Genomic DNA, 14,494 nt, shown 5'->3' with positions numbered 1-14,494 from the left:
TTGTTTCCAGTCTGGTCAGGAGATGCCACCCAGTGTCTTCAGGACTGTTTTAGCTGTGCAGCCTGGGACTTGTTAAAAGGTGTCTGTGTGGACTTAAATGAACTAAGTGAGACTGTATCATCTTATGATTCTGTTTGTGAGGACTTTATTATCCCCCTGTAGATCCTTTTTCACTTGTTCAAATGATAAACCTTAGTTTTCGAGGGCAGTTAAAAATACACTTATGCAACGAAATTACTGTTTTAAACAAGAGAATAGAGCTGCTTCTTTGCATCAAAAGGAGCCAGTTGAGGTGGTTCGGGCATCTGATGAGGATGCTCCTTGGTCGTCTCCCTAAGCAGGTGTTCCGGACATGTCCAGCCAGGAGGAGGCCCTGGGGAAGACCCAGGATATGCTGGAGAGATTATATTTCCCAGGAGGCTTGGGAACGCCTTGGGATCCCCCAGGAAAGAGTTACAGGACTTGGCTGAGGATAGGGAAGTGTGGAATGAGCTGCTTGCTCTGCTGCCACCGCGACCCAGATCCAGATAAGTGGCTGAAAATGAATGAATGAATGAAGAATATGGCAATGTATAGTGATTTACAAAAAAATAAAAATAAAGACGGACATTAAGTTTACTAAACTAAATTAAAAGGATCAAGTGCAGAACCTTTTCAGATCTGGCAGCTCACGGCCCACTTGGGAGGAAGTGAAATCCATGCTGGCGGTGTATTCCAAGAATGGTCTGATTTTAATGTTTCTAATTTTAGAATCCTTTTAATGTTCATGAATTTAGTCAGGAGTTGTGTGTTTTTCAGAAAGTCATCCATGAACAACAGTATAGTGTGCATGTTGATAAGGCTGTGGTCTGGAAACATCTCTGGGGAGTTAAGGAGAGGAAAAGTCCCGGCCCTGATGCTGTTGGGGGGCCGTGTTTTTAAGAATTGTGCAGAACAACTGGCACATCTGTTTATTTTTCAGGAGATCTCTTGAGATCTGTTAGATACCAGATCTTTAGAAATCATCTACTATTGTACCTGTGGCAAGAACTAACTTACCAAAGGTGGTTAATGACTTCAGACCCATTGCCCTCACATCACTTATGAAAATGTTTTGGGTTTTTTTGTGTGTTTGTGTGTGTGCGTGTGGGGGGGCTCATCAATTGCACATGCCTGGAAAAAGTTTGGTCAAACTTCGATTCTCTCCAGTTTGCCCATCAATCAGGAGGGGGTATTGTATGATGGCTCCCTCCTGAACCAGAACTTGACACATTTAGACGGCACAAATTCTTTGGTGTGGCTGGTGTGTTTAGATTTTTCCTCAGATTTTAACTGCATCCAGCTTCACCTTCTGGCAGACAGAATAACTCTTGAGCCAGATCTGTTCTCTTGACTTGTTGATTTCTTGACCAATTGGTTCCAGTGAGTTAAAAGTTAACAACACATTATCTGACATTCTCGTGTCCTCTACTGGATTAGCACAGGGGTGTATCCTTTCACTCCATTTGTTTGTTTTGTACACAAACATGCTGGATCCAGTACAATGGGTGTCATATTGTTAAATTTGCTGATGACTGAGTCATCGTGTCATTGGCTGATAGGTGATGATCAGGACCATGGTCCAGTAGTGTCTGAGTTATTGGGCTATCATTTCTGGATATCAATATGTCCAAAACAAAGGAGATGGTGATTGACTTGAGGAAGAATCAGTGGTCCTTCTCCCCGGTGATGGTCGGTGATCAAGCTGTTGAGGTGGTACCACAGTGTAAACACTTGGGCACCCTCACTGATAATAAGCTCTCATTTGAAGCCCAGGCGGTTGCTGTCAGGAAGAAAACCCGTCAGCGAACGGATTTCTTGCATAAGTTTCACAGTTTCAATGTTGACAGTGTTTTTATGAAGATGTTTTATTGAATCAATCCTGACCTTCTCCTTGGTGATTTGGCTGAGTCTGCTGACTTTAAAGAACAGAAACAAGGTGCAGAGTAATTATGGGCTGACCCTTCATTGGCCTGACCCTTCATTGACCTGACTACTTTGTCTGAAGTCTGACTACTTTGCCTGTTTTTTGGCAGATTCAAGCTGTTCACTGTTCAAGCTTCAGGAACGCTCTTTTTCCAGCTGCAGTAGATCTTTTAAATAAGATTAATTAATCATGAAGTTCTTTCTTTCTTTTTTTTTATTCTAACTATATTTAATGTCAGTTTTTTGGGTGGCTGTATGTGACTGTTGACTGCACATTATTGGCCCTTCGGGGACATAATAAACATTGAAGTTGACGTTGAGGGGTCTCAATGGACTATGATGTTTGCAGATGATGTGATCTGTCGTGAGAGCAGAGAGCAGGTTGAGGCGAGCTGGTGGACATGTGCTTTGGAAGAGGGGGATTGAAAGTCATTTGGTGCAAGATGGAGGACGTGTGTCAAAGAGAGGAAGCATGGTGAGGTAGTGAGGTTGCACGGGGTACAGGTGATGAATGGAGGCTGACTGATATATTTGTTGGTAGATATGAACGTTTACATTTTGGTATCAGTATTATTATTATTGCAGAAATGTAAACTTTTTTTTAATTTATCAAATAAACAATGCAGTAAAACACTTTGGCTGTTGGAAAGAGTATCATCATGTAGTTTGTCAAGCAGATGGCACTCTGACTGCATTGTTTACAATCCTGTCATGCATGGCTGGCCCCCCCTCCCCCCAATTACCCACTGACCATATTAGCTACAAGATTCAGAGGTAAAGTGACCAGCTACCATGCATTTTCAATCAGTGCTGGAGTTTCAGAATGACAAGAGGCAAGTGGTTGCTATGCTGCCAGCTAGTGGTGGGCACAGATAACCAAAAAATCAACTTCGATAATCAGATAACTGAAAAGTTATCTTCGATAAAGCTAAAACGACAAACCACCCAAAAATGTAGCGGAAGTTACAGATAACCGATAAATTCCAGTGTTGTCTCTGGTATACTTGCAACTACTAACAAGCTGATTTTGAGTTTCAACACCACGATCGCTTCTGGAAGCATCAAAAGCGACAACAGACCCAAACAATGAGTCAGCACTTCTGTCTTTGAGCATCCTGCCCCCTGCTGGAAGCTTCAGTTTACTACATGGCTTCCAGCACAGACGCAAGCTGAGAGAAGCCACAAAGCTCAACTCTCTACCCAATCACAACGCTGCCGTCAGGCCGAGGTCTTGGACAATAAAGCAGTGCTGAGTTATGGTTTTGTGTATAAATGAAATGAATACTGATAGAATAACTACATTATTGTCAATTCTGTCATTTATGCAAAGTTAAGATATAACATATATCTTTTAATGTTGAATAATGCACTAATTCTGAAGTTTTGTATCAAACACAGACAGATGGCATTCTGGGTAAAATGTGCCTCGGCTAAACACTGATTGGTTGATTCATTCTGTGTAAACCAACACGTTAATGTGAGGTGTGTTGTGTGCTGGTGTTTACAGATAAATGTGCTTTTGTAAAGTATGCCATTTTTTATTTGTTAAAAAAAAAGGCATTTTCAAAAAAAACGCCAAGTTGTAATTAGATAACTGTCTGATATAACTGGTGTCAAAATAAATAGAACACTGCCATGATCTACTGGTGCCAGTGCAAGTTTTGGCCCTTTTTCAGCTGATTTTTCATTCGTGCAAGAATTTTTTGGATCGCACAGTTTCAGGTTAATCACGCGTCCTGCATCGTTTAGTATACATGGAGTAACGAGGTGCGTCTAACATCTCACAACCACCTCCTGACCGGCGATCGTATGATCAGATGAAAATCAAACCTGTTTGATATTCTGGTGGGCTGTCGTGAGGGTATCCCGCTGCTGAAGAGCTACAAGTGTCCAACCTCTCGCACTGTGCATGTGCAAACACTGCAGACCTGTCTTGTAATGTTTTTGTTTTTTTCTTTTATTTTGTTTTCTTTTTTTTAAACTTTGATGTCTCCCATAGAGTTTTTGCAAATTAAGTTTGAAAAGAAAGCTTCTGTTTACGTTTTACTTCTGGAAACATGAGTCCGACGTGTGGTTTTTGAACGTACAATGTGTGTGAGAACATAAATCGTGCGCTCTGAACTTTTACACCGTGTACTTCTGTCATACAGCTGAGCTGGAACCGAGTACAGTGATTGGAAAATATCAACCCAGCTTCAGTTGAATACTGCCATGGACACTACTGGCCAGCAGATGGCAGTAGAGACCTTGAAAACTTGCCAAAACAAAATTCCAGATAATCTGTGTTGCTACTTGCTACGTTTAAGATGCGTGGAATTTAACAAACGCAAACACAATAACGTCTGTAAACCCAGAGAATATATTCACGAGAGTCTTAGTCACTAGAGTTTAATGCTGTTGTCCATGGACCCTGATCAGAGTGTCTCGAATCATTTCTCCTGTCGTGAACATACTGAGATTACCCTATCACCCACAATGCACCTGGACACAGCATGTGCACACTAAAACCTTAAAAATCAGTGCATTACTTTAAAACTAAAACATATATCTGATATTTTCACCTTATACATCTTCAGATGTGACGTTAATTTAAATAACTTGTCCGAAATAAGCTTGGTTAAAATTTGAACCATAAGTTAAAAATCTATGCCTCTGGATGACTTGGGTGATACTGGCCACATATCAGTATGGGGTTAAAAGAAATGAGTTTTTTTTGTGACCAGTTCTCCTTTGTCTGCAGAGGATAGAGCGGTTTCTTCTAGAAGCAGTTCTTCTCTGTTTGCAGAGGGTAGAATTACACATCTGTTCACCTTTGTTTACCACGTTAACGGTCTAAAAATTATCGGACAAAAATTTATCAGAAGATAATTAGTCCGATAATGGTTTTCAAAGTTATCTGAAAATAGGGAAAAGGATGCTGAGGATGGAGCCACCAGGCAGGAGGAGAGAAGGGAGGCCAAAGAGGACATTTATGGATGTGCTGAGGGAGGACATTGATTGATTTAGTACCATAATCTCCTATATTTGCAGGCCATTATTTTTCATTTGCACGTTTTAAAAGTTCATGTGGCTAATAGCGTTTTTGAAGAAAAGGACTTCTCAGAAGTATTTCTACCACATTTGCTGTTTGTATCATCAGGTGAACGATTCTTACACTTAACTGCTGCACTGTACGTAGAAAACTTCAGTCTCACTTTGTTGGTGATACTGACAGCTTTGAGTGCCATCATGTCTTTTTAATCGGTTAGACTTTTCTAAATAAGGTTTCCTCAACAAGCAGCGCTCTATCTTTGCTGGCAGTATTAGCTTGTGAGCTGTTCGCACTCGGAGAGACTCCAAACTTACCTCCCGTTGCCAAGATGACTCAGTTGGAATACGACACGCTGTGATGGATCATCTTCAGGTCCACTGCAAACAGAATGTTGTCTGTCATATTTAAACTCTCCTTTGAAGTACGTCTGTTTGCATGCCTCTCTGAGTTGTCAATCAAGCGTTGATGCTGACATGCCTCCTCAAAGGTTGAGGGAATATTTCTGATCACTTCTTCGAGGTTTCACTCATCAAGACAAATTTACACTGAATTACAGTATCATTTGATCACATCTTCAATGATCGATTTTGTGTGTCAGCTGCACTTTACTTTTGTCCTCCAATCATTTGACTGTTCTAGGTCCGAGACGTGGACTTCTGGGTAATACCCATCATCCAGGGCTTTGTTCAGGTGGAAGAGCTGGTGGTGAACTACAATGACACCTCAGATGATGAGAGGAGCAGCCCAGAGACTCCACCGCAGGAGATCACCTGTGTGGACGACATCCACCCTCGCTTCACTGTGGCCTTGATCTCCCGACGTAGCCGCCACCGTGCAGGTACACTGACGGTCTCCTGCTAGCTTGGTCTAGAAGAAACACAAAGTCATTCCGAACTTTGTCTCATGTACTGAGTCCAGTTATGGTTGTCAAACATTTCTGCTCATGGTACCAAGCTGGTTTTATTAGACTATATGCTGGTTAGATTATACTATATGCCTGAAAACGTATTTGTTCAGTGCTAGGATTTCCCAGGTACTATCAAATATTTAGCCATTTCAATTACTGCATTGCAGCAGTTAAGATGCAAAAGAAAATCAATTTTTCAATGTAGTTTTTATGTTTTCACTCTTGTGTGTTTGATGATGTCCTGGTTTCTTGCTATAGAGAGCTGGCAATATGCTCTTAACAATTAGGTTGTGTAATTGCTTCTAATAGGGCAGTGCAGTCTCGTTTGACCCTTCCGTGATATCGCAGGATTTGACCACATTCGGGGACAGTCTGCACAAACACAGCATCACTTTTATTGGAGAAATTGTGTTTTGTTTTCGGCTGCAATCACCGAAGCAGTCAAAAAAAGTGCAGTTTTTTTTCAGTTCCCAGTGCAGAAGGGAAGACGAGGCAAATGGGAGAGGTCGTGTCGGTAAGTGTTAGCCTACACACCTAGCCAGAGTAGCTGCATTCTCTTGCCTGCACAACCACTTTGACACTTTTGAGCTTCGAGTCATAAACAGACTGCAACGTGTCCACTTTCTGCCGCATCGTCACATTTTCTTTGTATTTTCACTTTGTTTGTGTGTAATTTGCTGTAAAACTCAGAGAAAGCGCCGTGTTTCTAATGGGGACATATGAGTCGTGTCATATTTTAACCCTCAAGCGAGACTGCCCTGCCCAATTGGCTTCTTATTACAGGGGCACTGGATCACAAGGGGCTTTTTAGTAAGCTCTTTTTTGGTTTGGCACAGATTGTGTCCTGAATTCAAGCAGAATGTCTCTCATCAGCTTTGGATGTGACTGTGTGTTTCATTTTTCTACAGTAATGAAGAACTGATGACATTTGAAGTCTTTTACTACAACCCCAATTCCAATGAAGTTGGGACGTTGAGTAAAATATAAATAAAAACAGAACACAATGATTTTCAAATCCTCTTCAACCTATATTCAATTGAATACACCACAAAGACAAGATATTTAATGTTCAAACTGATAAACTTTATTGTTTTTGTGCAAATATTTGCTCATTTTGAAATGGATGCCTGCAACATGTTTCAAAAAGCTGGGACAGTGGTATGTTTACCACAAAGGTGTTACATCACCTTTCCTTCTAACAACACTCAATAAGCGTGGATGTACCTGGATGTACCTTTCAGCATTGTTGGTGCCATCACAAATGTGTAAGTTGTCCATGCCATGGGCACTAACACACCCCCATACCATCACAGATGCTGGCTTTTGAACTTTGTGTTGGTAACAATCTGGATGGTCTTTTTCTTTTGTCCAGAGGATGCGACGTCCATGATTTCCAAAAACAATTTGAAATGTGGACTCATCAGACCACAGCACACTTTTCCACTTTGCATCTGTCCATTTCAAATGAGCTCGGGTCCAGAGAAGGCAGCTGTGTTTCTGGATGTTGTTGATGTATGTCTTTCGCTTTGCATGGTTTTAACTTGCACTTGTCTGACTTAGTGCTTAGCTCATATAAGATAATTATAGTGGGTGATTTTAACATCCACATAGATGCTGAGAATGACAGCCTCAACACTGCATTTAATCTATTATTAGACTCAGTTGGCTTCGCTCAAATTTAAATGAGCCCACCCACCATTTTAACCGCACTTTAGATCTTGTTCTGACATATGGCATAGAAATTGAAGACTTAACAGTATTCCCTGAAAACCCGCTGTTGTCTGATCATTTCTTAATAACATTTACTTTAATGGACTACCCAGCAGTGGGGAATAAGTTTCATTACAGTAGAAGTCTTTCTGAAAGCGCTGTAACTAGGTTTAAGGATATGATTCCTTCTTTGTTATGTTCTTCAATGCCATATACCAACACAGTGCAGATTAGCTACCTAAACTCTGTGAGTGAGATAGATTATCTCGTCAATAGCTTTACATCCTCATTGAGCACAACTTTGGATGCTGTAGCCCCTCTGAAAAAGAGAGCCTTAAATCAGAAATGCTTGACTCCGTGGTATAACCCACAAACTCGCAGCTTAAAGCAGATAACCTGTAAGCTGGAGAGGAAATGGCGTCTCACTAATTTAGAAGATCTTCATTTAGCCTGGAAAAAGAGTCTGTTGCTCTATAAAAAAGCCCTCCGTAAAGCTAGGACATCTTACTATTCATCACTAATTGAAGAAAATAAGAACAACCCCAGGTTTCTTTTCAGCACTGTAGCCAGGCTGACAAAGAGTCAGAGCTCTATTGAGCCGAGTATTCCTTTAACTTTAACTAGTAATGACTTCATGACTTTCTTTGCAAATAAAATTTTAACTATTAGAGAAAAAATTATTCATAACCATCCCAAAGACATATCTTTATGTTCGGCTGCCTTCAGTAATGCTGGTATTTGGCTAGACTCTTTCTCTCCGATTGTTCTGTCTGAGTTATTTTCATTAGTTACTTCCTCCAAACCATCAACATGTCTATTAGACCCCATTCCTACCAGGCTGCTCAAGGAAGCCCTACCATTAGTTAATGCTTCAATCTTAAATATGATCAATCTATCTTTATTAGTTGGCTATGTACCACAGGCGTTTAAGGTGGCAGTAATTAAACCATTACTTAAAAAGCCATCACTTGACCCAGCTATCTTAGCTAATTATAGGCCAATCTCCAACCTTCCTTATCTCTCAAAAATTCTTGAAAGGGTAGTTGTAAAACAGCTAACTGATCATCTGCAGAGGAATGGTCTATTTGAAGAGTTTCAGTCAGGTTTCAGAATTCATCATAGTACAGAAACAGCATTAGTGAAGGTTACAAATGATCTTCTTATGGCCTCAGACAGTGGACTCATCTCTGTGCTTGTCCTGTTAGACCTCAGTGCAGCTTTTGATACTGTTGACCACAAAATTTTATTACAGAGATTAGAGCATGCCATAGGTATTAAAGGCTCTGCGCTGCAGTGGTTTGAATCATATTTATCTAATAGATTACAATTTGTTCATGTAAATGGGGAGTCTTCTTCACAGACTAAGGTTAATTATGGAGTTCCACAAGGTTCTGTGCTAGGACCAATTTTATTCACTTTATACATTTATTACTTTATACAGCATTGCTTAAATTTTCATTGTTACGCAGATGATACTCAGCTTTATCTATCCATGAAGCCACAGGACACACACCAATTAGTTAAACTGCAGGAATGTCTTTCAGACATAAAGACATGGATGACCTCTAATTTCCTGCTTTTAAATTCAGATAAAACTGAAGTTATTGTACTTGGCCCCACAAATCTTAGAAACATGGTCTCTAACCAGATCCTTACTCTGGATGGCATTACCCTGACCTCTAGTAATACTGTGAGAAATCTTGGAGTCATTTTTGATCAGGATATGTCCTTCAATGCGCATATTAAGCAAATATGTAGGACTGCTTTTTTGCATTTGCACAATATCTCTAAAATTAGAAAGGTCTTGTCTTAGAGTGATGCTGAAAAGCTAATTCATGCATTTATTTCTTCTAGGCTGGACTACTGTAATTCATTATTATCAGGTTGTCCTAAAAGTTCCCTGAAAAGCCTTCAGTTAATTCAAAATGCTGCAGCTAGAGTGCTGACAGGGACTAGAAGGAGAGAGCATATTTCACCCATATTGGCTTCTCTTCATTGGCTCCCTGTTAATTCCAGAATAGAATTTAAAATTCTTCTTCTTACTTATAAGGTTTTGAATAATCAGGTCCCATCTTATCTTAGGGACCTCTTAGTACCATATCACCCCAATAGAGCGCTTCGCACTCAGACTGCAGGCTTACTTGTAGTTCCTAGGGTTTGTAAGAGTAGAATGGGAGGCAGAGCCTTCAGCTTTCAGGCTCCTCTCCTGTGGAACCAGCTCCCAATTCGGATTAGGGAGACAGACACCCTCCCTACTTTTAAGATTAAGCTTAAAACTTTCCTTTTTGAAACAGCTTATAGTTAGGGCTGGATCAGGTGACCCTGAACCATCCCTTAGTTATGCTGCTATAGACTTAGACTGCTGGGGGTTTCCCATGATGCACCCAGTGTTTCTTTTTATTCACCTCTTTTTGCTCTGTATGCACCACTCTGTTTTTAATCATTGGTGATTGATCTCTGCTCTCTTCCACAGCATGTCTTTTTCCTGATTCTCTCCCCTCAGCCCCAACCAGTCCCAGCAGAAGACTGCCCCTCCCTGAGCCTGGTTCTGCTGGAGGTTTCTTCCTGTTAAAAGGGAGTTTTTCCTTGCCACTGTCGCCAAGTGCTTGCTCATAGGGGGTCGTTTTGACCATTGCCGTTTTTCTGTAATTATTGTGTGGCTTTTGCCTTACAGTATAAAGTGTCTTGGGGCAAATGTTTGTTGTGATTTGGCGCTATATAAATAAAATTGATTTTGATTTGATTTGACTTGCAGATGTAGCGACGAACTGTGTTAACTGACAATGGTTTTCTGAAGTGTTCCTGAGCCAATGCGGTAAGATCCGTTACACAATGATGTTGGTTTTTAATGCAGTGCCACCTGTGGGATCGAAGGTCACGGACATTCAGTGTTGGTTTTTGGCCTTGCCGCTTACGTGTAGAAAGTTCTCCAGATTCTCTGAATCTTCTGATTATATTATGGACTGTAGATGATGGAATCCCTAAATTCCTTGCAGTTGAACGTTGAGAAACGTTGTTCTTGAACTGCTGGACTATTTTTTCACGCAGTTGTTCACAAAGTGGTGATCCTCACCCCAACTTTGCTTGCGAACGGCTGAGACTTTTGGGGATGCTCCTTTCATACCCAATCATGACACTCACAATTAGTGTCCTCAGTTCCCAAATGCTTATTGAGTGTTGTTAGAAGGAAAGGTGATGTAACAAAGTCAGGGCTCGAAATAGTACGTACATGTGCTAGTTTGTGCACGTATTATTCGAGTGGTGCACATAATTTTATACTCCACTAGCACATGTGCAAGTAACTTTATCCAAGTTTTATCAACTATAAACACCAGTAGAATGAACCAATAAAGGAATAAATAAGGAAAAAAACAATTTCCAGTGTGTTGTCTTTGTCTTCTCTGCGTTTTATGACTCTCACACACGGAGCAAGTTGCTGTGCTCTATTTGTTGTGGAAAGCTGACAAACGTCGCCAGCGGCGCACGCACATGGAAACTGGCTGCCGCTGCGGTTCCTTACGGAATGCGGGAGATGTCACTTAAAGAGATATTTTTTTCTGGCCATGATAATTTGTGCACGTTTTCCTTCAATTGAGCCCACGAATGAATAAAACATGCTCTCAAATTAATAAAACGTGTGCACGTTTTCCTGGCCGTGATAATTTGTGCGCATGTTTTCCTTTAATTGAGCCCTCGAATTAATAAAACGTGTGCACGTTTTCCTTTCGTTCAAAATGAACTCCATAATATGACCTAAATTGTCATCCTCACGATGGGGAGACGCTTCGCCCTCAGCATCCTTTTTAATGTGCTTAAACTCCAGATGATGCCATGCTGGGCAGCTGGAGTTCTCTGTATGTCCTTGTGTGCCCAAACCATGATGACATACCCTGACCAGATCCATTTCTAATGTGGAAATGTATTACACTGTCTGCTTGTTTGTTGACTAATAGCCAACATTTATGTGTCAAGACAATATTGAATAATTGAGTGCACATTTTACAAATTGTGGCGACGTTTAAGTAGATTGTGCCCTTTTTTACTCAAACGATGCTTAAAACGTGCGCACAATATAACAAAATGTGCGCGCAATATAACAAAATGAGTGCACAATATAATAAAGCGTGCAGACAATATAAGAAAATGAGCGCACAATATAATAAAACGTGCGCACAATATAACAAAATGAGCGCACAACATAACAAAGCGTGCGGACAATATAACAAAATGAGCGCACAATATAATAAAGCATGCGGACAATATAAGAAAATGAGCACACAATATAATAAAACGTGCGCACAATATAACAAAATGAGCGCACAACATAACAAAGCGTGCGGACAATATAACAAAATGAGCGCACAATATAATAAAGCGTGCGGACAATATAAGAAAATGAGCACACAATATAATAAAACGTGCGCACAATATAACAAAATGAGCGCACAACATAATAAAATGTGCGGACAATATAACAAAATGAGCGCACAATATAATAAAACGTGTGCACATTCTCTCCACATGCAAAACATTTTGCGATGACACTTCCAGGGCTCCGTAGTTCCTCGCTCTCTCTCTCCCCTCAAACATAATTGTGTTATAAACCAGTCACCATTTGTTTTGTTGTACATCTGTGTAGTTAATAAATAAAATAATCTTCACAGACAATTCGTACATCTGTGTAGTTAATAAATAAAATAATCTTCACAGACAATTCGTTCGCACGCGCATGTGGAAAAAAAACTGTCTGCCGGCTGCTGTTGCTGCTCTCCCCTCAAACTCTCCTCAGAGAGGAAGAGTCTGACACATCAGAGGAGGAGTTTTAAGGTTGATATAAGACTGACTTTTGGTTGTGCAAGTAACTTTTTTTTGGTGCAAGTCATTTTTTTTTGTTACTAGCACCAGTGCATCCATCCATCCATCCATTTTCTTCCGCTTTATCCAGAGTCGGGTCGCGGGGGCAGCAGCTCAAGCAAAGCCGCCCAGACCTCCCGATCCAGACACACCTCCCCCAGCTCCTCCGGGGGAACGCCTTCCCCAAAGCGTTCCCCCAGGTAGGTTAAAACTTGCACCAAGTTTTAACCTACTTGGTGCAAGTAGGATAAAAAATGTATTTCAACCCCTGATAGAGGTAAACATACCACTGTCCCAGCTTTTTTGAAACGTGTTGCAGGGATCCATTACAAAATGAGCAAATATTTGCACAAAACAAGTTTATCAGTTTGAACATTAAATATCTTGTCTTTGTGGTGTATTCAATTGAATATAGGTTGAAGAGGATTTGCAAATCATTGTATTCTGTTTTTATTTATATTTCACACAACGTACAAACTTCATTGGAATTGGGGTTGTAGTAATAATACCTTGTTCTTGATTTAAGGTATGCGATACAAGAGGAGAGGCGTGGATACAGACGGCCATGTGGCTAATTATGTGGAGACGGAGCAGCTGATCCATGTGCACAGCCACACGTTGTCCTTTGTACAGACTCGTGGATCAGTGCCGGTTTTCTGGAGCCAAGCAGGGTACCGCTACAATCCTCGGCCACGTTTAGAGAAAGGTCAGTGCAACCTGCCTGCTCTTTACATGCCGTCCAAGACCAACAATTCTTGAGTGTTACATCTGGGAGACTTTTTTTTTTGTTTTTTGTTTTTTTGCATGGTTTAATGTTAAGCAGCCTCCCCGGTAAGGTCTATTCCAGAGTACTGGAGAGGAGAATTCGACCAGTGGTCGAACCTCGGATTCAGGAGGAGCAGTGTGGTTTTCGTCCTGGTCGCGGCACACTGGACCAGCTCTACACGCTCCATCGTGTGCTCAAGGGTTCATGGGAGTTCGCCCAACCAGTCCACATGTGTTTTGTGGATCTGGAGAAGGCGTTCGACTGTGTCCCTCGGGGCACCCTGTGGGGAGTGCTCCGGGAGTACGGGGTCCAGGGTCCTTTGCTAAGGGCTATCTGGTCCCTGTATGACTGCAGCAGGAGCTTGGTTCGCATTGCCGGTAGTAAGTCAAACCTGTTTCCAGTGCACGTTGGCCTCCCCCAGGGCTGCCCTTTGTCACCGGTTCTGTTCATTATTTTTATGGACAGAATTTCTAGGCGCAGCCAGGGTGTAGAGGGGGTCTGGTTTGGGAACCACAGAATCTCGTCTCTGGTGTTTGCGGACGATGTGGTTCTGTCGGCTTCGTCAAATCAGGACCTTCAGCGTGCACTGGGGCGGTTTGCAGCTGAGTGTGAAGCGTCCGGGATGAAAATCAGCACCTCCAAATCCGAGGCCATGGTTCTTGACCTGAAAAAGGAGCTTTGCCCTCTTCAGGTCGGTGGAGTATCCTTGCCTCAAGTGGAGGAGTTTAAGTATCTCGGGGTCTTGTTCACGAGTGAGGGACGGATGGAGCGTGAGATCGATAGACGGATCGGTGCAGCATCTGCAGTGAAGCGGTTGCTGTATCGGGCCGTCGTGGTGAAAAGAGAGCTGAGTAGGGGGGCAAAGCTCTCGATTTACCGATCGATCTATGCTCCGATCCTCACCTATGGTCATGAGATTTGGCTCATGACCGAAAGAACGAGATCACGAGTACAAGCGGCTGAGATGAGTTTCCTCCGCAGGGTGGCTGGGCGCTCCCTTAGAGATAGGGTGAGGAGCTCGGTCACTCGGGAGGAGCTCGGAGTCGAGCCGCTACTCCTCCACGTAGAAAGGAGTCAGTTGAGGTGGCTCGGGCATCTTTTCCAGATGCCCCCTGGACGCCTCGCTGGAGAGGTGTTCCGGGCACGTCCCATTGGGAGGAGGCCCCGGGGAAGACTCAGGACACGCTGGAGGGACTACATCTTTCGGTTGGCTTGGGAACGCCTTGGGGTTCCCCCGGAGGAGCTGGGGGAGGTGTGTGTGGATCGGGAGGTCTGGGTGGCT

At 42.1% G+C, this 14,494-nt stretch overlaps 1 protein-coding gene across 2 annotated transcripts in view; it reads left to right on the top strand.

Annotated features, from left to right (window-relative positions):
- inpp5f (inositol polyphosphate-5-phosphatase F) overlaps nt 1-14,494 on the top strand; it is a 105,564-nt gene that overhangs the window by 68,157 nt on the left and 22,913 nt on the right. For both annotated transcript variants that reach the window (XM_034184163.1, XM_034184164.1), the window contains exons 7-8: nt 5,615-5,813; nt 12,973-13,152. In XM_034184163.1, coding sequence (XP_034040054.1) covers nt 5,615-5,813; nt 12,973-13,152 — 379 coding nt within the window. The remainder of the gene's footprint in view (nt 1-5,614; nt 5,814-12,972; nt 13,153-14,494) is intronic.

This window comes from Thalassophryne amazonica, chromosome 13, assembly GCF_902500255.1.
Source record: "Thalassophryne amazonica chromosome 13, fThaAma1.1, whole genome shotgun sequence".
Lineage (NCBI taxonomy): Eukaryota > Metazoa > Chordata > Actinopteri > Batrachoidiformes > Batrachoididae > Thalassophryne > Thalassophryne amazonica.
This window is presented reverse-complemented; position numbering and strand designations above follow the sequence as displayed.